General features: G+C 52.3%; 1 protein-coding gene across 2 annotated transcripts in view; it reads left to right on the forward strand.

The window, feature by feature from the left end:
- The first annotated feature begins 1,218 nt into the window (after positions 1–1,218).
- The window catches only part of TBX1 (T-box transcription factor 1), a 53,123-nt gene continuing 31,110 nt past the window's right edge, over positions 1,219–23,231 (forward strand). For both annotated transcript variants that reach the window (XM_060250022.1, XM_060250023.1), the window contains exons 1-2: positions 1,219–1,690; positions 17,151–17,252. In XM_060250022.1, coding sequence (XP_060106005.1) covers positions 1,230–1,690; positions 17,151–17,252 — 563 coding nt within the window. In that variant the 5' untranslated portion in view covers positions 1,219–1,229. The remainder of the gene's footprint in view (positions 1,691–17,150; positions 17,253–23,231) is intronic.

The following is a 23,231-nucleotide window of genomic DNA, read 5'->3' on the forward strand; positions in this document are numbered from 1 at the left end:
CGGCAGACGGTCTGGCTAGAGGAAGGCGGCGAAGGAGACCCGGGAAAGAAACAGCCCCAAGGGCTGCAGTCACGCCTGCGGCATCATGCAGCTTCAATCCACTTTCAATGCACTTTCCAACTGGCGTTTAGCGTGCGAACTGGCAGAGCCCGGTTGGAAAGAGCCGGGTTGAAAATGGACTGGAACGGCATTCTTTAACGTGTGTGATCGCAGCCAAGGAGAACCGCCAGACCCGGGAGGCGATCGCACGTCCGCGGCCGTCTCCTCTTTCGGCAAGGGAAGCGTCACCGCGGGGGCGTCTGAGCTCCAGGAGGAGCCACTCGGCGGCAGAGAGGGAACCGTGCGGCGCTTCCATCCAGCAGCGTGTTGAGGATCGCCCCCCCCCCCAACAACAACCCCCAGTGGGTTCCCCTTCCCGCCCCCATTGCCTCCGCCGCCGCCGCCGCGGGCCACTCCAGCCGAGCCGCTGGGCCGCGGGCTTGACCGCCAAGGAAGCGGGGGGGGGGGGCGATCATTCGCAGGCAGCCTCGCCTTCGGGCTTCGGGCTCCCCGCGAGCGGCTCGGCGTGCCGGGGGGGGGGAGGAGCGCGCGCTCTCTCGCGCCAGGCGTTGTGGGGGGGGGGTGGGGCGCGCGCTCCTGCCAGCCAATCAGCCCGGCGGGGCTCTTGGGCGAGGCCTCCCTCAGGCAGGCGCGCTTTACCTGCCGGCCTCCCTTCTCCTGTCCTCGGCCAGCCAGCGCCGCGGAGGGAACTGGTTTGGCGGCGCCGGGGGGAGGCTGGGCGGGGGAGGGGGCGGGGCCAGGGTTGGGCGCGCGCGCTGGAGGGGAGGAGACTGGCGGGCGGGGGGGCGGGCCGGCCCGAGAGAGGCGAGAGCGGCGCGCGCTGCAGCCCGAGCGGAGGGCAAGGCAGGCTGAGGAGAGGCTCGGAGGCGCCCGACGGGAGACAAAGGGAGGGCAAGCGGCTGCCCGAGAGCGCCTGCGCCCCGAAGAGCCCCCCCCCCCCCCGCCGCCCGGCTCAGCTGACTGGCTGCGGGAGCGAAGGCAGGCAGGCCGGGTCTGTGCGGCGCAGGCGCGCTCCCTGGGCAGAGCCCCCTCCCCCCGGGTGCGGAGCGCGGTGCGGGCGCGAGGCGGGGCGCGCGGGCTATAAGTGCGGCGGGGCGGGCGTGCGGCGGGCGCAGAGCTGCCTGCGGGGCGGAGGGGCTGGCGGGCGGGCGGGCGAGGCGCGGCGCGGCATGATTTCGGCCATCTCCAGCCCTTGGCTGACGCAGCTCTCGCACTTCTGCGACGTCGCAGCCTTCACGGCCAACAGCCTCAGCAGCCTCAACGCCGCCTCGGCCGCCGCCGCCGGCTACCACCCGCACCTCTCGCCCTCGCCCGCCGGGGACCCCTACGGCCAGCAGCATGAGCCCCCGCCCCACTACGAGCCCTGCGCCGCCCCGCAGCACCACCCGCAGCAGCAGCAGCCGCCTCCTCCCCAGCAGCAGCAGCAGCCGCACGGCTACTCCTCCTTCGGCAGCGGCTCCAGCCCCGACACCCCCGAGGGGGCGGCCGGCTCCGCGGCTCCGGCCTCGGCCAAGGCGCCCGTCAAGAAGAACCCCAAGGTGGCCAACGTCAGCGTGCAGCTGGAGATGAAGGCGCTCTGGGACGAGTTCAACCAGCTGGGCACCGAGATGATCGTCACCAAGGCCGGCAGGTCAGTCCCTCCCATGCCCCCTCCCCTCCCCTGCGGGGAGCCCCTTCGAGCACTTTGCCCTGCAGGAATGAGAGGGGGGCGCAGGTCGGAGAGGGCTGCAGAATGATGGGGGGGGGGGAGGGAAGGCGAGAGGAGACGCGGGGTCGGACTTGGTGGCCTCCCCCTCCCCAGGGCAGCCAAAAGAACTGAGGCACGGGAGGATCAGGACGGACTAGCCAGGGGGCTTCCTCCGAAACAAGTCCCCGCGATTGCGCTCCGGTTGTCCGGGCTGCGCTCTGCAAGAGGGGACGGCTGAGGCTCACAGCAAGCGGCCGCTGGATACGGGGCGGTGGTTTCGTTCCAGTGAAGGGGCGATCCTATAGAGGTTGGGGGCGATGCTAAAGAGACCAGAGTCCTTACCCTGGAAGTGTGCAGGAAGGGGGTCTTTCAGTTATGCCATCCTAAGCAGCTCTGCTCAGAACCTGGCTGGAGGTGTCTAATGCGAGGGGCGCTTGCTTGCCCCCGGGAAATGCCCTTCGGAAGGCCCGGCTTGTCCGTGGCAGCCCCCAAGCCGACAGGCCAGCGTGCTGCGGCCCTGGGAGACAGTGCGCTCCTCGGCAGGGGGGTTCCAGTGAACAAACTTTGGAAAACTTGGTCAAAAACTTTCCTCCTTCGGAGGCCTCTAGTCCCGGGCGCGAACTCCTGCTTAGAAAGCAGGCTGGAGTCCTCCAAGGGCGGCCGGCAATAGTCGAGTTTCTGTGTTTCCTTTCTGTTTTGCGTCCTTATTAGTGTTCTTAGGCACCTTCCTATGAAGGTGACTTTTTCCCTGACAGCGAAAGGAGTTCTTCCCTAGTCAGAGGAGGGTGGGATATAAATCTGATACAATAAAATAAATAAATAAATAAACCCGAAGGCTTTCGACTGGGAAACATCTGCGCTTGCAAACCCCTTTGCTTTTTTTTATTTTGGGAGGGGGAGGATTTCAGCAGACGCTCAACTCTGTCCCGAAAATCGGAGGCAATTTACAAGCCCTCAGCCGCGTTTGCCGGGAGCCTGCTTGCGCTACGATCGTGGAAAAACCAGTACTGTTGCTCTTTTGCGTTGTTTGGCTTGGACCCCTGCCCGCCGGATCCCAGCGGCGCTTCCTCCCGGGCGAGGGTGCTGGAAGGTTAAGCACACAGCTCGGTTCCTCTCCCTTTCGCTCCCTGCTCCCTTGGAAGCAGATCGGGCTGCTTTCGATTTCAGGCTATCTAGAATCTTTCCGACCGCCTAGAAATCAGTCCCGCGGAGAGCCCAGGGGTTGCGTTTCGAAGCTCCGCTTTGCCCAGAACTGAAACCCTGAGAAACAAATCCCCTGGCAAGGCTTCGGGGTCGGAGCAGAGGCTGTGGGGCTCCTTGAACTTCCCCATGGCCCGGGGTGGAACGAATCCGAGCCGTCTGTTTCCCAGGCATTCGTCGCTAAATCGCCCCCAGCCTTCCGGGGTTTCGCCTCCTGTCCTCCCCTGTTTTCCTTCCTGCGGAGACTTCGTTCATGAAGCAGTTAATAATTCATTGATACAGAAACATCTCCGTCGGCGCTTTAAAAAAAGAAAGTATCAGCTTCGCCTTTGAGACACGGATCCCTTTTGATCCAGTGGGTGCAACCCGCAGCCTGCCCGCCCACCCACCCCCTCCGCAAATGTTGCCATGTTTGTTTTCCAAAAGCCCCTACTTCGTTCCTTTTCGAGCACGTGGAACGCCGTCGATGTAGGTGGCTCGGAATGCCTGAGGTTTCCTCGAAATTCCGACGGGCAACGAGGCGAGCGCTCCAAGTTCAGACGAGGGGTGAGTTATTGTTGTCAACATGACGGCGGCGATAAATAATGGCTGGAGACCAGCCGGAGTAGGTGGGCCTGCGGGTAAATGCTCGCCCTTCCGAAGAAGCGTCGGGGCCCGATTTGCATTTCTTAAAAGTAATAATTATAAAAGATCCTGCACCCCGTTGTCTGAGAACTGCTTCTCCTTTAAGCGTCAGTCCCGCCGCCCCGGTTCTCAAACCGGTTTGGGCTTCCTGGCACAAAGTATAAATCACTCATTCTCGGAGCACTTGTATTCTTCCCCCCCCCCCAAAAAAAAACCCCATTCGACCCGGGGTCGTCTGTGGTCTCCTGAATGCAATAAAAGATGCCACCCGGACCCCCCCCCCCCAAAAAAAACCCCTTTCACGTGGGCCGAGGCAGTCCTCTTTGGTCTTTTTCGTTTGCTTTTGCACCGCGAGAAAATTCCTATAGAACTCATTGGGATTTATTTCTATAGAAACATTCCTGAATGGTCCTGTTCCACTTTCTAAACTTGGTGGTTTGGCTTGTAATTGGAGCCCCCCCCCCAATTTTTAGGAAAGGCCCAGAGGCTGAGAGCAGGAGGGGGGATCTGAAAATCCCACCAATGCCTGTTGTTTCTCACCAGGTCCCAGGAGGAGTCCGGCTTCCGCTGCCCTAATATCGTTCTAGCCTGTATTCTTTTTCCGCCATGCTGTGAGCTCTTGGACTGGGTTCGGAGTCTTTCTGGAGCTCTTGTGAAACCTGGTTCTAGGAACAGTTTTGTGTTTTCCTGCCTCCCCGCAATGCAGCGCAACGAATTTGGGCTTCTGTTGCCAAAGGCCTTTAATGGGATCCTTGTACAAATATATATATTTCCTCACCACCACCCCTTAGGGCATGGAATCAAATGGGGGGGGGGGGGGAGCGGGGCGCATTTACAGGCCTGTTTTCGAAGAATAGAAAGAGATTTGCCTCCCTCCCATTTTTCACTGCAATCTGCTTTTCAGTCATTTGTGTTTTCTGTAAAGACGAGTTCTGCGTTTCGTCGTGTGTGTGTGTGTGTGGGGGGGGGGGAGTAACGCCGAGAGCTCTTCCCGAAGGCGGCTGTTTACAGTGGTCAGAACCCGGGAAGGTCGAGGCGTCCAGACAGAGCCTCGTAAAATTTTTATCTTATGGTGGGAAAAGACAGTTTCACCTTTTCCAGGTTCAGGAGACAACACAAGTGGCGCGTAGCTTTTTAAAAATGTAAAACTGTATGTAATGAAATTATTTTTTTAAAAAAAATGGTGTGTGTTTTGTATCTGCTCTGGACTGCGAATATGTGCTCCAGGAGGTGCCCTTTAAATATTTCCTTGAGAAAGGATGCTTTTGCTATTGGTCCAGGTGCAAATCTTGCCTGGGAATTTATTTAAAAAAAACAAAACAAGAAAGATTACAAATTGTCATAAATTCATGTCAGGAATCTTCCTGCTATTATCAAGACCACCTGGGACTCCTTTGAGCTGAATTATTATTTTGTTTTCCATTTTTTAAGGCTGTAATAGGACGAAAGCCACCAAGCCTGATTTCCACCTAACTCATATAAAAGCAGTGTATCTCATCAGTTTTCAAGTGGGTGGTTTGGAGGGGGTAGCCTGAACCCCATAAGTCTGATGGGTCACGGGCAGAGAGTAGGGCTAAGATGACCCTGTGAATTTAGGGGGAGGTATTTGTCAATTTCCTGCATTGTGCAGGGGGTTGGACTAGATGACCCTGGAGGTCCCTTCCCACTCTATGATTCTATGATCCCTCGGGGTGGTTTCCCAGTATTGTCATTTTGCAAATTCGTAGACTGTAGGTTCTCCACGTGTGCCGTTTGCCAAACGAATAAGGCTTTGGATTTGTCCCTTGAGAAACAACTCTTCCCCCTCCCTCTCCTTTAGAGGAGAACCGAGAGCTCTGTCGGTATTTCCGACTTAGTTTATCCAGGATGGTCTTATGCAAATATTGACCATAGATCCGTAAGGTCCTTGTTCGAGTACAGATGACTTTTAGTGAATGGAGATTTGCAAACGGGGACATCATTCAATATCCTTCCCCCCTCCACACACAATTGAGAAACTTCTGCATGCAGGATGTGTAGAAGAAAATGGAGGGCGGGGGCAGGACACACGATGCAACCATACATTCACCATTTCAGAAGTCCCTGAATTCAGCGGTGCATTCCTATACGGAGTGACTCCCTTGGTTTGGAATGGCTCGGCAGAGGCTTGTATTGTTGCCTCGCCATTCCCCAGTGTTTGCGCAAAAGCGAACCTCGCCGTGGTCCCAAACGAGTGGGCGCAGGATTGCCAACTTTCACCCCCCACCCACCTTTATTTGGGAGTCACTGTCAGTTTTGGAAGCCGTCGAGCCCTGCTTTTGAGCAAGGGATTGGACTTCTCCTCTGTCCCAAGGCGTGCGGGGCTTTCAAGGGCCCTAGAACCTCGCCTGCCCGTGGGGAAGTCAGGGGGACTTCAATCCTCAGGAGAGCGTACATAGAATTGCGGCCTTCATTTTGGCAAAGCCTTGCCCTCCTGCCCACCGCGTTCTCTTGGAGCGAATCCCCCCCCCTTATGATTTTTGGGGGCCCATAAAACTGGGCCCAACACCCCCTCCCCCCAACTGTATCCCAGAGAGCGCCGCCATAATCGCTCAGCAAACAGGGTATATTCAGCTGCCTGGTATTAGAGGCCTTGGTTCGCCCTCCGAAGTCGCTCGGCTCAAGAGAGAAAAGAGTCCTTCCGTTACTCTGAGCTCCAGAGGCCCATATTGACCCGGAGCGTCAGTCCTAGCGTAGTAACCTAGCGTAGAAGACAGCAGGGCAGCCACAAAAGCGGGGGAGAGAGGCAAATCGAAAGAAGGCTTCCCGGGCCTCGGAGAGATAAAGTTAGCGGAGCGAGAGCCGAGAGGCAGCCGGCGTGAAACCGGAGAGCAGTCTGCCTTCTGGAGCCAGAGGGGAGGGTAAAGCTATACAGCCGCAATGAAACAAAGGTTGCATATTCAGGGCGAGTGGGTGAGTGGGTGGGTGGCAGCCGGGTTTTATAGGCACAGGGGAGAAGTCCAAGCATCCATGCATTTGACAAACAAAACAATAATTCCGGATTTGTTTCGGACACCTTTTCTTAGCGTGGATCCGGATCCCGGGGGTCTCCCTTCTGTCCTATTTGTTAGGGGTTTTACCAAAAAGGGGGGGAGGGAGAGAAATAAAAGAAGAGGGGGGAAGGGGTTGGATTTGCAGCTCTGTTTTTGTTTAGATCTCCCCCCCTCCCCTATTTAATTCGACTAACACGTGGAGCTGTGGAAGGATTATTAATATATTGTGTTTTAAGATGCGCGCGGGGGGGGTGGGGACTGGAATCAAACCCGACTGGAATCAAACCCTGCATTCTGGGTGGAATCGCATAGCAACCCCAGATATCTTTTTTTTTTTTTTTTGAGAAATAGAGGGTTATAAATGCTAAAAAAAACAGACTCAAATACATTTTATTATTCACAAAGCACTTAACGTTGGTGATTGCGAGGGATGCTGGAACTGGGGATTCCAAGAAAAGACTTTCTAGCGCCAAGTAGACAAATCAAATTTGCTACATCTAAAAATAAACTTCAAATCCCGATAGCTCTTCTGGGAGCACAGAATTTTTTTTTTTTTACACGGGAGAAAGGATTATTGTTTTCACTGAAGGTTGCTGAGGGTCTGCGTGAGAGACCCTTTAACAGAGATGAGTGAAGCGCCTCCCGGGACAGCCCTGGCCAGTGCGTTTCCTTGAACGAGGAGAAAAGAACCGTTCTGGAGTGAAGGAAAGCTGAAATGAGAAAACACTCAACAAAGATACTATTTCTTGTCGTTTGGGGGCTTCTGTCTCCCCCAACTGTCTTGAGAAACAGAACAGCCTATAATCTTGGGGAGAGTGTGAACATTTAGGCAAAAGCAAAAAAACAGGCTTTCGGTCCCTGGTGAAAACATCCCGGGAGCAGTCATTAGGGGCTCTTGCTTTGCTGTTCTCGATAAGGTTCTCTGACTATCCTTTTTGAAAAAAGCAAACTTTGGGGGTTTCTCCATTAAGTTGGGGTTTTCCTCCATGAAACGTAAACAGGAGGCGAGTAGGAGGTTGGTAAGACTCAAAGCGAATCCAGCCTCCATCGGCTAAAATGACAACGGCTGTTGCGCCCTTGGTTGGTAATAGTTTGTGGGCGCTTTTGTGTATAAGGACCGGAGTGCCACTTTAGGAGAACCGAGTTAGGTGAAGAGCGTTGCCTGCTTGGGTTCCGGTAAAGGTTGCCTTTTGGAGACGGTTCGCCTTTGCAAGGCCGAGGGGCTCACCGAGGGCGCGGGCGCGCTCCCTCCTGCACAAAGCCCGGGTTTCTGGTGCCGAGGAGGGCGAGGCCTTGAGCCGTCAGGGGACACCCGGGCGGGAACAGCTGTCTGCTCGCAACGGGCACAGTTCGCCTTCGCCCGCTGTAGCCCGGGGCGCTTTCCAGTGTTTAGCTTTCCACAAGGACCTGGGGAGAAGAGCTGCCCTCGGTGTCGCCCGAGCGGCTCGGCCTCCCCGGGAATAGGCCAGGATTAGTGGGGCCTGTCAAATGCAAACCCGCCCGAGGGAATAAGACCACAATAAGGGACCGCGGCGGGTAGGCTTTGGAAAAACGCTCTCCTCGGAAATCAAGGGAAAGGCCAGTCGCTAAGTGACCCTGACTCTCCTGATGGCACCTGGGTTTTGGGGCCACTGTGTGGCACAGAATGTTGGACTGGATGGGCCATTGGCCTGATCCAACATGGCTTCCCTTATGTTCTCATGACCCCGTAACATTACCAATAAAATAAAAATCCCACAAGCCACCAACTAGTAAAGAGCCCAGTAACACCTTTAAGACTTAACCATTTTTATCGTTGCATAAGCTTTGGAGAAACACAGCGCTCTTCGTTAGATGCAGGTTAATAATAAGAAAGCTGTTTTTCTCGAAAGCTTATGCTCCCATAAAAATGGTTAGTCTCCAAGGTGCTACTGGGCTCTTCACTATTTTGCAGAACTCGGCTAACTTCTCTGGATCTAATCCACCTATTGTAGATCCACTTGCAGGCCTGCGTTGACTGCAGGGGCGCTGGCGAGAAAAGGCCTTTAAAACCATGGCCCGAAACACCTTTTCTTTTCTTCCCCCTTTCCCTACTGCTCTGAAAATAATTGTTTACTAACATCCAGCTGGAAGAAGAATTCTGGAAAACTCAAAAGCTTGTGTGCCCTTTTGCGTCGTTTGGACTGGCCCCAATAAAAGGTGTCCTGATGAGTTGTTTTATTTTTGCATTTTGATTTTGGCCCAGCCCGTCTGTAAACAACGTCTGCCCGTCAGAACGGCCTCTTCCACAAGAGCAGAGGGTTGTTGGGAAGCCCGGCGACCGATTCTCGAAGGAATTCCCCGCAGCCACAGGCGATTTTGGCTGCGATCACACACACTATATAATGCACTTTCAACCCACTTTTAATGCACTTTCTAGCTGGGTTTTGCCAGTTCACACAGTAAAATGCAGTTGGAAAGTGCGCTGGAAGTGGATTGAAAGTGCATTATTGAGTGTGTGCGACCACAGCCTTTGTCCTTGGATACCCTCCTTGGACACACCTGGAAGGTTTGATATTTCTTACGCCTGAGCAGTGGGGGGGGGGAGGGCTCTCTTGGCCAGCCTAGCCATGTGCGTAGGCCTGGGGGCAGTGCTGGATTAAACCCTGGGGAGGCCCCTAGGCAGTCAAAATCTTGGGAACCCCCCCCCTCACAAATTATCTCAGAGTTGGAGCGCTGGCGCCGCCACCCGTGGCCCCCGCTGCAGCCTGCAGGCACCTTCCCAAAAGCCCCTTTGACAAAGCTGCGGGGGAGAAGGAGAGAGAGGCAAACTTGGAGACGAGGTCAGCAGCCACACCAGACAAGTCAGGCAAACAGCGGCTCTGTTGCTGGCTGTGCAGGCTGGGAGGGCTACAAGCAAGGGGGAAACGGGGTGTGGGGAGCAGGCCCGGCGCCCCGAAAGGCGTGGGGGCCCCTAGGCCAGCGCCTACTTGGCCTAATTGTTAATCCAACCCTGCCTGCGGGGGAGGGGGGAGACGGTTTTACTCCCCAAAATCGGCGAGCTGGCCTCCTTCTCGTCCGACAGCTTTAATGCTGAAAGCTTCGTCTGGAAGCAAAGCCGGGCGACGGCCATGGCATTTGCTCGCTCCCTGTTCTCGATGAAATCCCAATAGCGTTGATGGGCTTTCCTTTTAAGAAGCCAGGGGGACCTGCGAGCTGCCCAGCCAAGGCTGCGTTGCTTTCGGCGATGATTTCGCCTCTCCCTGGAAGGCTTCCCGGACTCCTTTCTGGCTCCTGAGGCGCGCACACTCCAGCCACGCCGTCTGGACGGCTCCTGCTCCCCGCTCCCGTCTGCCCCTGCGCTGGAAGAGGTGACCTTGGGGAGAGGCTGAACCCAGCCTGGCCGCCTGGAAAGGAGGTTAATAAGGGGGGCCCGTCTCCAGAGCAGGCTGCGAAGCACCCAGGAGAGCCTTCTTTTAACAGCCCGCAACTCAGTGAAGCGGATGCGTCTGTATCCAAACCCCATTGAAGCCGAAAGGCATTTCGTCTTGTGTCAGCCGCACTGATGGGGAAAAAGCTCCCGAGAACTCGCTGAGATTTACTTCCGAGGAAGCCTCCTTAGGCCCCCCCCCCCAACTTGCTTAAACGAACTGTCGCGAATTGGGAGGTGGGAGGAGACTGGATTATCAGCCAATGACGTTGGAAGAGGGGAATCTCTTCTAAAGGTGCTTTCAATTTTGCCAAGACAGGGCCAGCGCCATCCTAACATGAGTCACGCGCCTCTAAGCTCGGTAAACTCAATGGATTTAGAATGGTGTGACTCCGTTTAGGATTCCCAGCCTTGACGGCAATGAGGCTTACTCAGTGCTACGTTTTTTCTTTACTGAGTTTGAGTCCAGAGGCACCTTCAAGACCAACAAAATGTTACTCAAGGTGTAAACTTTCGTGCGCGCGCACGCACGCACGCTTGACTTCAGACGCATGCACCCGAAAGCTTATACCTTGGATAAAAACTTTGTTGGTCTTAAAAGTGCCACTGGGCTCAAACTTGGTTCTGCTGCTTCGGACCAACGCGGCTGCCCACCTGAATTGTATTTCTTTGTTATTTATAGTCTGCCTTTCTCACTGCGACTCAAAAGGGCGGATTACATAGTGTAAATCGAAAGACGATTAACAGGACATCCAATGAACAGCGCAATAGGGTTTGGGAAAAAGGAAAGCTCCTCTGTGCAAGCACCAGTCCTTTCTGACTCTGGGGTGACGTTGCGTTCACAACGTTTTCATGGCGGACTTTTTTTTTTTTCGGGGTGGTTTGCCATTGCCTTCCCCAGTCTTTTACACTTCCCCCCCAGCAAGCTGGGTACTCATTTTACCGACTTCGGAAGGATGGAAGGCTGAGTCAACCTCGAGCCAGCTACCTGAAAAACCAGCTTCCACCGGGGTTCGAACTCAGGTCGTGAGCAGAGCTTAGGACTGCAGTACTGCAGCTTTAACACTCTGCACCAGGGGCTTTGGAGGAGGGCAGAAATCTGAACACCAGCAGAAATTTAAAACAGAGCTAAAACAAAGCACGAGCATTTGAACACAACACGTCAAACGGTGTAGAAGCCAAGTCGGAGCGTCCTTGCAGTGACAGGCAACAATACAACAAAGTAGGAATCCAGTAGTACCTCTAAGACCAACAAAGTTTTAGTCAGAATGTAAGCTTTCGTGTGCATGCACACTTCATCAGACAACGATGGCGTTTGCATGCACACGAAAACTGACATTCTGAATAAAACTTTGTTGGTCTTAGAGGTGCCACTGGACTCCTACTTTGTTCTACTGCTTCAGACCAACAGGGCTGCCCACCTGGATCTATCAGGCAACAATACAGAAGTCTAGGCCACAGTCCTGAAAGGAGTGAGCGAGCCTCCCTCTTATTTCGAGGTGTGGGGCAATGAAAGTAGCTGAGGCACGATTTCTAAACGCAGCAAAATCCGGTGGTCGCTGCTCGCGCCCAAGTTTGTCTTAGTCGAAAAAGAGACCAGTAGCGCCTTAAAGTGGAACAGAATTTGCGACAGGGCACGAGCTTTCCTGAGTCACTTGCTCACTTCTTCAGATACTAAAGGTAGAGGTAGTCCCCTGTGCAAGCACCAGTCCTTTCCAACTCTGGGGTGACGTCGCATCACGGCATTTTAACGGCAGACTTTTTGCGGGGTGGCTTTGCCATTGCCTTCCCCAGTCATCTACACGTCCCCACCCCAGCAAACTGGGTACTCATTTTACCTACTTCGGAAGGATGGAAGGCTGAGTCAACCTGGAGCCGGCTACCTGAACCCACCTTCCGCGGGGATCGAACTCAGGTTCTGAGCAGAGAGCTCGGGCTGCAGTACTGCAGCTTTACCACTCTGCGCCACGGGGCTTCTATCTTCAGATACTACCTCGATCTTTATCCGGTTTGTCTGTCCCACTGGGGCTTCTAGAAAAAAGCCTCCGTGCGAGGCCTCTTCTTGAGAGGTTAATGTTACCCGTGCAAGGAAGCTGTTTTGTTGAGCTTAGTCTGCGCTCCGCCGGACCCGGCACAACCCAAGGAAAGCTTGCAGCTCTCGATTTTGTTGCGGCGGAAAGCTGCGGAGGTTCCCCAGGAAAGAAGTCCGCGGCCGGGGTTTTAGAGGCCTTTTCTCGCCAGCTTCCCTGCTCTCCAAACCGGCGTAGATTAGGTGGATTGTGGGGATTTTGTATTGTGATGGGGTCTCTCAGGCTGCGATCTCACATACACGAAATAATGCGCTTTCCATTCACTTCCCGCCCACTTTCCAACTGGATTTCGCCAGTGCGCCCAATAAAATCCAGTTGAAAAGTGGATCGAAAGTGCATTATTTCGTGTGTGTGATCGCCGCCTCCGCTCTGAGCCTTTTCCAGAATCCGATCGCCAAGAGAACATTATTTTGTCCCTGAACCCCGAGTAACGAGGCGGTCCCAAGCAGCGTTCCCTCTAAGCGGAGTTAGTGTGAGCTAGCTCACAATGTTTTAGCCTCCGGCTCACACATTTTTGTCTTCGCTCAGGAAAAGTGGCCCCAGAGCAAACTAATTTTTGCAGCCGCCTCACCACTTTAATGACAGTTGCTCACGAAGTAGAATTTTTGCTCACAAGACACTGCAGCTTCGAGGGAGTGTGGTCGGCACTTAGTAGCCTTGGAACACTTGTGCCTGGTTTTTAAATGTGCAAGGCAGAAATTGGCGCATCCCTTCCTGAAAATATCTGCATTCTTTTCGCTATGGAGTCTGAACACTGACTCTGCTGAGGAGCCATCAGAGAAGTGTGAACAGACCAGGGATTCCCCCCCCCTTTTCTTTTAGCAGGAAGGCCCAGGAACGTGTCAGGGGGTGTGGCCTGATATGCAAATGAGTTCCTGCTGGACTTTTTCTACCAAAAGGCTCTGGAACAGACTAAAAGATGGTTAAATTTCAGGCACCTAGAGATACAGGGCCATGACCAATGTTCCCTCTAAGTCGCCTCCGGCTCCCACATTTTTGTCTTCGCTCAGGAAAAATGGCCCCGGCAATAATTTATGCAGGAGCTGGCAACTTTAATGGCAGTAGCCTCACAAAGCAGATTTTGTGCCCTCCACAGCTCTGAGGAAGTATTGGTCCCAAAGCGTTTTGCACCGTCCCAGCCCCCCTTGAGCCCAGAAGGCTCGGCGCTCAGCAGCTGTGCAGCGCCATGCCGCCATCCTAATGCCAGTGGGAACCAGAGCCAAGGGGACTCGCGCTAACCCCGTGTAAATCTGCCCTTCCTCTCAAGCCCCGCTTCTCCCGAGCCGGCCCTAATCCCGCTGCTTTGAGAACGATCGGCGGCTTCCCCACCGCCGAGGTCCGATCACCAGTCTCTGGCCTTTGGGTCGGTTCTGCAGCCCCCAGAAGCCAAACCCTTCAACTTTCCTGCCGTTTCAAGGCCATTCGGTTGGCTGCGTCAGCCGGATCCCCCACCAGGGTTCCCTCTAAGCTGAGTTTGTGTGAGCTAGCTCGCAGTCTTTAAGCCTCCGGCTCACACATTGGCCCCAGAGAGCCCCAGAGAGCAAACTAATTTTTGCAGTCGCTCGCAACTTTCGCGCCAGTTGCTCGCGAAGCAGAATTTTTGCTCACAAGACTCCTCCACAGTTTAGAGGAAGCGTTGCCCTCCACCCCAGCTGTTCTGGCCCAGACTGCAAACGCATCTGGCTGGAGGTGTTAGAGTCCTGCGGGGGGGTGGGGGTGGAACACACAGTAATTTTTTTAAAAACTGAAGTTCTAAGGATCACATTTGAACGTTTCCTTGGGTAGAAAACATCCTATCGACGATGTTCCCCCTCCCCCTTGCAGGGAGTTAAAAACAACGGGATAGCGTAATTTTTAAACATCCCTGAAGCGGTACAGTCCCCTTTACCACCTTACTTTTTAACGTTATTCGTAGTCCGTCTTTCCCGTTGGAACTCCAGATGGATTACCCAGAATAAATCGATGCTATCAGCAGGATGGGACGTCCAATGGACAATACCTTAAAGATTTGTAAAGATCTGAAAGTGGAACCATCCAGAGATCAAAAACAGTGGTGAGGCATAGCATAAGTGTGATGATGACACATTAAAGGTTGCAAAAAACTAACAAACAACACAGTGAGAGCCTGCGCAGGGCAACAGATAGTACAGCCTAAATACAGCGGTATAACCAGGCCTCATTGTGGGTAGGAGCTCACAGGCGGAGCTCCGGACGCTCTAAATTTTATTGTGCTTTTTCTGTCTTACCCCCCCCCCCCTTAAAAAAATACTTGCTTCTGGGTTCCATTGCTCAACACACACACCCCCTTGAGAATTTTGATGAACTCTAAGATTTTGACAAACTTTCTCATTTTCCCCACCAAAAAACGGGGAAATAACCAAAACCTATAAAACAGACTGATGGAAATCTTCATCCTGACACTGTGGCCACATAGGAGAAAGTAATTTTAAAATTATGATGGGAGTAAGGTGGCAATTATACTTCAAGAAACATTTCAAGGTAGATGCTGAGCTGATATAATTTAGTACACCCTCCGGTGAAGTTAGCGGTGTGGCGTGTGGGGCATATGCAAATGCGTTATGCAGATGAGTTGTGTTGATTAGCTCTGGCATCTCTTTTTCTGCAAAATAACCCCTGGGGTTATTTTGCAGAAAATACAGCCTCTTTACCTCCAAGCGTCTTTCTGAATGGTTTTGTTACAGTCCCGTCCCATTTCCTGGGTCCTGCCATTCATTTCTGCCGCGCCTCTCTCTAGTGCTACAACCCTACTTTTGGACTCAGCTGCATGCCCCGAAACCCCGCCCTGACAGAGCAGCTACCCTTGGATTTCAGCCAGTTTATTTCTGGAGGACTGAAACCGGCTTAAGTCAAAAGATTTACGGCGCAACTGGCTTGCCTGCGTCGGTGTGAAAATCTCACTGGTTCCGTTTGGGACTTGCTCCCAAGTAAGGTCCAGATGCTTCACATGGCCGCCTTAATCGGTCGCCTCGACAAGAACTCTGGTCTTATTCCCCGCCCCCTCCCCTTTAAACCCTCGAAGCGGAATAGCCGCACACTGACAGCCTTTTGAACATATGAAGCTGCCTTATACTGAGTCAGACCTTTGGTCTATCAAAGTCAGTATTGTCTACTCAGACTGGCAGCGGCTCTCCAGGGTTTTGAGGTTTTACGCACCTATTTGCCTGGACCCTTTTTTGGAGATGCCAGGGATTGAACCTGGGACCTTCTGCTTACCAAGCAGATGCTCTACCACTGAGCCACCGTCCCTCCCTTTTATCGCAGACGGAGGAACCGCCGTCTCTCAGTCTCAGACACCGACATAAAACAAAACCCAAACACAATTGTTGAGATTTCATTTTATTTTGTTAATTTTTTTTTACCAGCAGCCCGACGCGCTTTTCCGATCCCACGGGCAAGTAGGATGCGCTGTAAAATGAACGGCTCGGCTTCAGAATTCAAAGGATGCCAGTTTGGGGGGCGTTCACACCAGTGTTCCCTCTAAGCTGAGTTAGGTGAGCCAGCTCACAGGTTTTTAGCCTCCAGCTCACACATTTTTTGTCTTAGCTCAGGAAGGATGACCCCAGAGCACACTAATGGGTGCAGTCGCTCACCTCTTGAATGCCAGTAGCTCACAAAGTGGAATTTTTGCTCAAAAGACTCTGCAGTTTAGAGGGAACATCGGTTCACACTACACTAAATAATGCGTTTTGCAGCTGGAGTTTTGCTAGTCTCACACAGTAAAAACCCAGTTGCAAAACACGTTATATAGTGTAGTGCGAACGCCCCCTTGGAGGGCATAAAAACCATTAATGATAGACTTATGCACTCCAGCTCCCATCCCGCCCCTCCCTCAGTGGAACCCAGCGCCCCGAAATCTGGTCAGGGACATTGATGTCGTGTGGAAGGGGGACTGAAAATCCAAACGATACATTTGCAGTTAGGGTCGAAAGGATGAGGCCGCTCCTCTTCGGGGTTCGTTTACAGTCAGGATCGCAGTGGTGGAAACCGGCAGCGCTGGAGACGGTGGAACTGCTGGGGCGCCCCATTAGAGAAGATTAGGGCCTTCGTTTGAAAACCACGCCGACGACACCTGCGGACAAGGAGGCATCTCCTTTGAGCGTTTCTTTTCCAGCTTGTTCCTAGCGGTCCAAGGACGGAGATCGGTTCGACCAAATCAGTTTTCAAACGTAATAATAATAATAATAACAACAACAACAACAACAACAACAACAACAACAACAACAACAACAACAACAACAACAACAACAATAATAATAATAATAATAATAATAATAATAATAATAATAATAATAATAATAATAATAATAAATTTTTATTTATACCCCGCCCTCCCCGCCGAGGCAGGCTATATGAGACTATATACCTATATGAGACTCTCTCTATATAGTATAGTTTCATATGTGTGTGAGTTAGTGTTCCCTCTAAGTTGAGTTAGTGTGAGCCAGCTCACACATTTTTGTCTCAGCTCAGGAAAAATGGCCCCAGAACAAACTAATTGATGCAGTAGCTCAAAACTTTAATGCCAGTAGCTCACAAAATAAAATTTTTGCTCACAAGACTCCACAGTTTAGAGGGAACATTGGTGTGAGTATACACACACACAGAGACTATACATATACATATGAGACTAAGCTTGCAATCCTAAAGACACTTTCCCGAGAGTAATCCCAGCTGCATAACACCTCTGAGTAGACCTGTTTAGGAGAGCAGAGCTGTTTAGGGGAGGGGCTGTGGCTGGCTCAGTGGCAGAGCATCTCCTTGACATGCAGAGGGTCCCGGTTCGATCCCCAGCGTCTCCAGTTGGACGGACCAGGCGGTAGGTGACGTGAAAGATCTCTGTCTGCCCGAGCCCCTGGAGAGCCGCTGCCAATCTGAGTAGACCAGACTGACCTTGATGGACCCCCGGGGTGTGACCCAGTATCAGGCAGCTTGAAGTGAGCGCTCGGTGTGTCTTCCTTGAACGCACCAAGCGCTTAAGTTCAGCGGGATGCTGGCTCTTGCGAGATCAATACCAGAAATGGGTGTTTAGCTCATCTCCTGCTCTGTGCTGTTCCCTCCCCCTTTTCCAGGCGCATGTTCCCCACCTTCCAGGTGAAGATCTTCGGGATGGACCCCATGGCTGACTACATGCTCCTAATGGACTTCGTACCAGTGGATGACAAACGATACCGGTAAGTGTATCTCCATGATTGAAGTAAACGAACAACAAACAAAAAAAGCCCTTTAAAGAGGGACAGGGCTTTTTCTTTTCTTTTTTTGTAGCAGGAACTCCTTTGCATATTAGGCCACACACCCCTGATATACCCAATCCTTCAAGAGCTTACAGGGCTCTACGTACAGGGCCTACTGTAAGCTCCAGTAGGATTGGCTGCATCAGGGGGTGTGGCCTAATATGCAAAGCAATTCCTGCTGCAAAAAAAATCCCTTTACCCTAGTCGAAAAGGAGTAGGTTTGCACCCAAAAGCGACACAATGGCTGGTAGCCATTTGATAGACTTATAATTCGTTGTGCTAATGAAGTAGAGCAAGGTAAATAAAGGAGAGCCGGGCTGTGTGTGTGTGTGAGCTTTAAAGTAAAAGCAAGCTTTGTCTAGAACGGGGAGGGTTACATTTGGAGAAAAGTAAGAAGGTACATTCTAACTTCATATAGATAGATCTTTGCAGGTACATAGTTAAAAAGCTAAAGATGGCAACTCCGCCTTTGGTCACAACTCTCAGGACAACGAACAGAAATTTATCAAACAAATGCCCGGGTGACCAAAAACACATCTTCAAACAAATATATTGATCAGGCAATAACAAGACTAAAGAGCACAGCAGTTATACTAAATACCACCCACCCTAACCCGGGGAACTTTCCCTACTTCTAATTGGTTGCAGCTTAACTAGGTAACATGCAGTTTACACACAACATCAGTTTAACTCTGTCATGACTGAAGTGCTCACAAATATTCAGCTTGCAAATATTCCAACGCTTATTCTCCCTGAATCTATCTAATCCTCTTTTCAAGCTTTGGCCATCACTACATCCTCTGGCGGCAAATTCCACGTCTTAATCACTTCCTGCCTAAAGCAGTATTTCCTGTTGTCCATCCTGAACCTACTGCCCATCAGTTTCGTTGGAGGTCCTCCAAGTTCTAGTATTTTGGGAGAGGGAGGAAAAGTTCTCTTTATCAACTCTTTCCACCCCTTGCATAATTTGACAAACCTCTATCATGCGCGCCCCACACCCCATCTCTTTTCTGAACTGAAAAGCCCCAGGGTGCGTTCACACGCACTAAATAAGGTGCTTTGAAACTGGATTTTTTTACTGCGTAAGGCTGCGATCACACAGACTCAATAATGCACTTTCAATCCACTTTCAGTGCACTTTCCAATTGGATTTTACTGTGTGAGCTGGCAAAACCCAGTTCCAAAGTACATGGATTGAAAGTACGTACATTGAGTGTGTGTAATCGTAGCCTGAGACTGCAATAAAACACATTAAATAATGCACTTTCAATCCACTTCCAGTACACTTTCCAACTGGATTTTCCTGTGTGAACTGGCAAAACCCAGTTGGAAAATGCATTGAAAGTGGATTGAAAGTGCATTATTTTTTGTGTGTGATCATAGCCTAAGAATAGCAAAATCCACTTGCAAACAGTCGCTGTATGAACGCAGCCCCAGACGCTTCAGCCTTTCCTCCCGGGGAAACTGCCCTTTCCGGATCATCCTGCGATATTCTGCCCAATGCACCGGGCTTGCTGCCCATGGCCGTAAGTCACAAACTAAAAAAAGAAAAGGTAAGGTAAAGGTAGTCCCCTGTGCAAGCACCAGTCGTTTTCGACTCTGGGGTGAGGTTGCTTTCACAACAGACCTTTTTTCACGGCAGACCTTTTTTACGGGATGGTTTGCCATTGCCTTCCCCAGTCATAACACTTCCCCCCCCAGCAAGCTGGGTACTCATTTTACCGACCTCGGAAGGATGGAAGGCTGCGTCAACCTGGAGCCGGCTACCTGAAAGCAGCTTCCGCTGGGATCGAACTCAGGTCGTGAGCAGAGGGCTCCGACTGCAGTACTGCAGCTTTCCCACTCTGCGCCACATAAACTAATCATTGCCATAAATACCCTACTGTCATAAGGATGCACAACAAATTGATGCAATTTTTAAAAAACAAACACCCCCCCCCCCCGCTTTTCTCTTAATATTCCTTAACTCCGGACGCCACCAGCAGCAACCTTAGCCTTTAAAAGGCATGATAAAATACCAGCCCTCCAATCACAGCGGGTTTATCCATATCCGCAGCAGGCAGGTTGATGGGTGATGCAAGAGAAAAACACATTCATGGCCGCGGGGCGCGGCGAAGGCCTCGGGTTTACCCAGGAAGGCGCATTCGTGGAGAATAGACGGTTACAGCTAAAAACAGAGCATCTATATTCAGAGGCATTATGGACTTCTAAAGGCCCAGCTGCCAGGGACGATCAAGGACAGGTGTCCATCACCCACGCAGGCCCCCCCACCCACCCCCGCCCCAGTGAGTTTCTAGAGGGCTGCGCTAGACCGGTCTTCTTGGGACTGTCGCAGCAAAGATTTCTCAGGCTCTTACAAAACGCGCCGCAAATCCCCGCTGGGCCTGAACTGGGTCTCCAGGCTTGGCCCAGGTGCCCTAACAAAGGCTGCGATGCGATCACTCATGCTAAATACTGCCGTTTCAATCCAAGTTTCAATGCACTTTTCAGCTGGGTTTTTACTGTGCGAACTGGCAAAATCCAGTTTGAAAGTGGATTGAAACTGCATTCTTTGGCATGCGTGATCCCAGAAGTGTCGTCTTTGAGTTCAAAGACGACACTTCGACTGGGATCACGCATGCTAAAGAATGCAGAATCCCCTTGCAAAACTTTGCGCCCCCAACTCAAGCTGCCCAAACCCGCGCAAACCCCACTGCCCCAATCCGTTTTCCAACACCGGCTGCCTGGTTTCTGTTGGTTTCCAGCTCCCTCCTCCCCGCGCACCCGCGTCTCCCTATACATCAGTGTACAAGTGTCTTACTTTAAAACAGTGCCCCGTGGTGGGGGGCACAAGGAGAGCGAGAGAAAGGATACCCCGGAAGTCTACTCGGAAGTAAGTCCCACTACATCCAGTGGCGCTTCCTCCTAGGAAAACGTGCGAAGGCTCTCAGTCCCCCCCCCCCCCCCCACTACTGCATCTATCCTGGCAGGGAAACGTTGGCGCAGTTGAAACAACGGTCCTAAAACGACAGCGTCGGGCCATCTGGATCGGGGCAGTGGCGTTTGCGCGGGTCTTGGGCAGCTTGAGTTGGGGGCGCAAAGTTTTGCAAGGGGATTTCTCACTAGACCTTTAATCTTGGTTTAGCCCTGTCTCCAAACAGACATTCTATACTAGAACCAGAGAAAGCAACTCGGTGATTCTAGGATTGTTTTGTTTCTCCCGCGGGTCCTCTGACTCAGCACTGAAGCCCGCAGTTTGCCAGCCGACCCGGGAGCCTCTAATTCTCTGTCTTTTCTTTCTCCCCCCCCCCTTTTTTTTGCCGTGGGGCGTCTGCAATTTGTAACCGATTAGACCCAGTTTTTGCAGGGTTTTTTAAAATCTATCTCGCAGCCATATGCTTAGGTCTTTACGCAGAAGGTGCTTTCTTCCTTATGCCACGAGAGAGACAGAAGGTGGTTCCTTCTATGGGACCGATTATGGTGTTCAGCTGTGGAAGTCTTGTGAGCACAAATTGTAGTCCGCGAGCTCCTGCCATTAAAGCGGTGAGCGAGCCGTTTGGCCCCGGGGTCATCCTTCCTGAGCTAAGACCAAAAAACTGCGAGCTCGCTCACACTAAGTCAGCTTCGAGGGACCGCTGGGGGTCAGGATCCTTGCAGGCGCCCGGCTGCCTTCAGCAGCACCTCCAACCGGACTGGGAGAACAAAGCAGGAGTCCAGGGGCACCTTTAAGCCCAACAACGTTTGATTCAGAATGGAAGCTTTCGTGTGCTCGAAGCACACTTCATCGGAGGAGGGGATAGGGGTAAGTACCCTCTTCCTTCGTCTGAAGAAGTGTGCATGCATACAATTGACATTCTGAATAAAACTTTGTTGGTCTTAAAGGTGCCACTGGAGTCCTACACGGCTGCCCACCTGGATCTATCTACAAGGACCGTAAGAAGTCCACTGGGACTTCCTTAAAGTGAATATCGGGCTAGCCTAGGAAATCTATCGCTTTCTTATACACGTGCTGTGTAGGGGGCTTGAGAACACCCGTGACGTTTCCAAAAGGCGGGGCCCTGCCAAAATTAGGGTTCGGTTCTTATGCGCCGAGGAGCAACAGGCCGGACTGAATAGCACCTCTTCAAGGAACATCCAGCCCAAGTAGGAAATCGGGCCAGGCTTGGCCCAGGCAAAAGGGGGGACTTCCCACTCCACAGCCCGCAGCAAGGGACTTGGAACGAAGGTGGCCAGTCTCTGGGGGAATGATCCGGGCTTTGAGCTCTGGGGAAGCCCAGGAAGGAGCAAGGAATCAGCGCTCCCAAGAGCGATCCCACCACCCCAGTGAAGAGATGTCTGGCCTTGACCGCCGAACCCTGTTCGGGAAGCAGGACGGCCCACGGCAAAGGCACGAAGGGCTTTTCCCTCCCCTGAAAAGAGAGCCAGGGATCCGGAATGATGTTTGTCTGGAGAAGGCAAAACCTCGCCAGGGGCGGCCAAACTTGCTTAAGGTAAGGGCCACGTAGAATAAACATCAGATGTTTGAGAGCAACAAGGCAGGCCGGAAGGAAGGCAAATAGAGGGGAAGGGGAGGTGGAAAGAAAGCAACTTTAAATGCATGCTCCAAGCCAGCCGACAGGGCAGAGGGAGCTTGGAGAGCCACACAGTAGGTGTGAAAGAGCCACAGTTTGGCCATCCTGCCCTGACCTAGATGCTCCTTGCAGGCGGCAAACCTCCAGGGGGATCAGCTCCTAAGCGATTTGATATTCCGGTTGTCCTCCTAGTCTCAGCCTGTGTCTCTCCCTCCGGAGATGCTTTCTCTACCACAACCTCCTTTCTCTCGGTGGTCTTCCAGAAGGCCACGACTTGGCGCAGCCCTGCTATTCCCTCCCTCCCCGCCAGTTCTGTGCTTTGACTTCTTAACACCTTGAGTTTAAAAGGGCCAGTGAAAGACGCATTATACCCTTCTCTCGACAGATCCAAGACGCCTGAAAAGCCCCTGTGCCTACGAATGGTGATGCCAAAGATGTAAATATTTAGACAGATCTCCAGCTTCCCAGGCCGTTTCAGAAATGTTTGCTTGTCAAAGGAAATGGGATATATAACATCCAATTGAGTATCTCTCTCCCACCAGCCCCCTTTCTCTTTTCTTTGTGTTTCTGCTCAAGTCCGATGCGAGTGAGTTCTCCCACTGAGCAAAGGGCTGGATTTTAAATAAACATGCAAAGGGAGGAGAGGTCTGAGTCTGTGCTCTTGAATCAATATGTACTTTGAAAGGATAGAATACGGGGGGGGGGGGGGGGGGAGAAGCTGGAAAATGCTTTCATGGTTTTGCCCTGTACCTGTGCACACCAGAGGCCCCAGACAAAGATTCCCTCTGACCCACGTCACATTCAGAAGACAAGATCAGCAGTTGAAACAGAGATATTTTCTACAAGGGCAACTGAGTTCCACTGTACTAAATGTTTCACAAGGTTACTTGGGGAATAAAATTATTAGGGACTGTGGACTATACCGCTATGTATAGAAGAAGGTATTAGATTTATATCCTACCCTATACTCTGAATCTCAGAGTCTCAGAGTGGTCACAATCGCCTTTACCTTCCCCCACACACACACACAACAGACACCCTGTGAGGTGGGTGGGGCTGAGAGGGCTCTCAAAGCAGCTGCCCTTTCAAGGACAACTCTGCCAGAGCTATGGCTGACCCAAGGCCATTCCAACAGCTGCAAGTGGAGGAGTGGGGAATTAAATCCAGTTCTCCCAGATAAGAGTCAGTGTACAAACTGGTTCTCTTAGCTTGCTGCAGCTAGGTTCCTACTATGGAATATTGCATTGTCAAATGCAGAGGTGTCAAATGTGTGGCCGGGGGCCAGACCAGGCCCCCAGAGGGCTCCCATTAGGCCTGCACACATGTGCGTGCGAGAGAGCGTGTTTTGTTGGCTCATTATGTCAGGGCT

The sequence above is a fragment of the Heteronotia binoei genome, chromosome 11, assembly GCF_032191835.1.
Source record: "Heteronotia binoei isolate CCM8104 ecotype False Entrance Well chromosome 11, APGP_CSIRO_Hbin_v1, whole genome shotgun sequence".
Taxonomy (NCBI): Eukaryota; Metazoa; Chordata; class Lepidosauria; order Squamata; family Gekkonidae; genus Heteronotia; species Heteronotia binoei.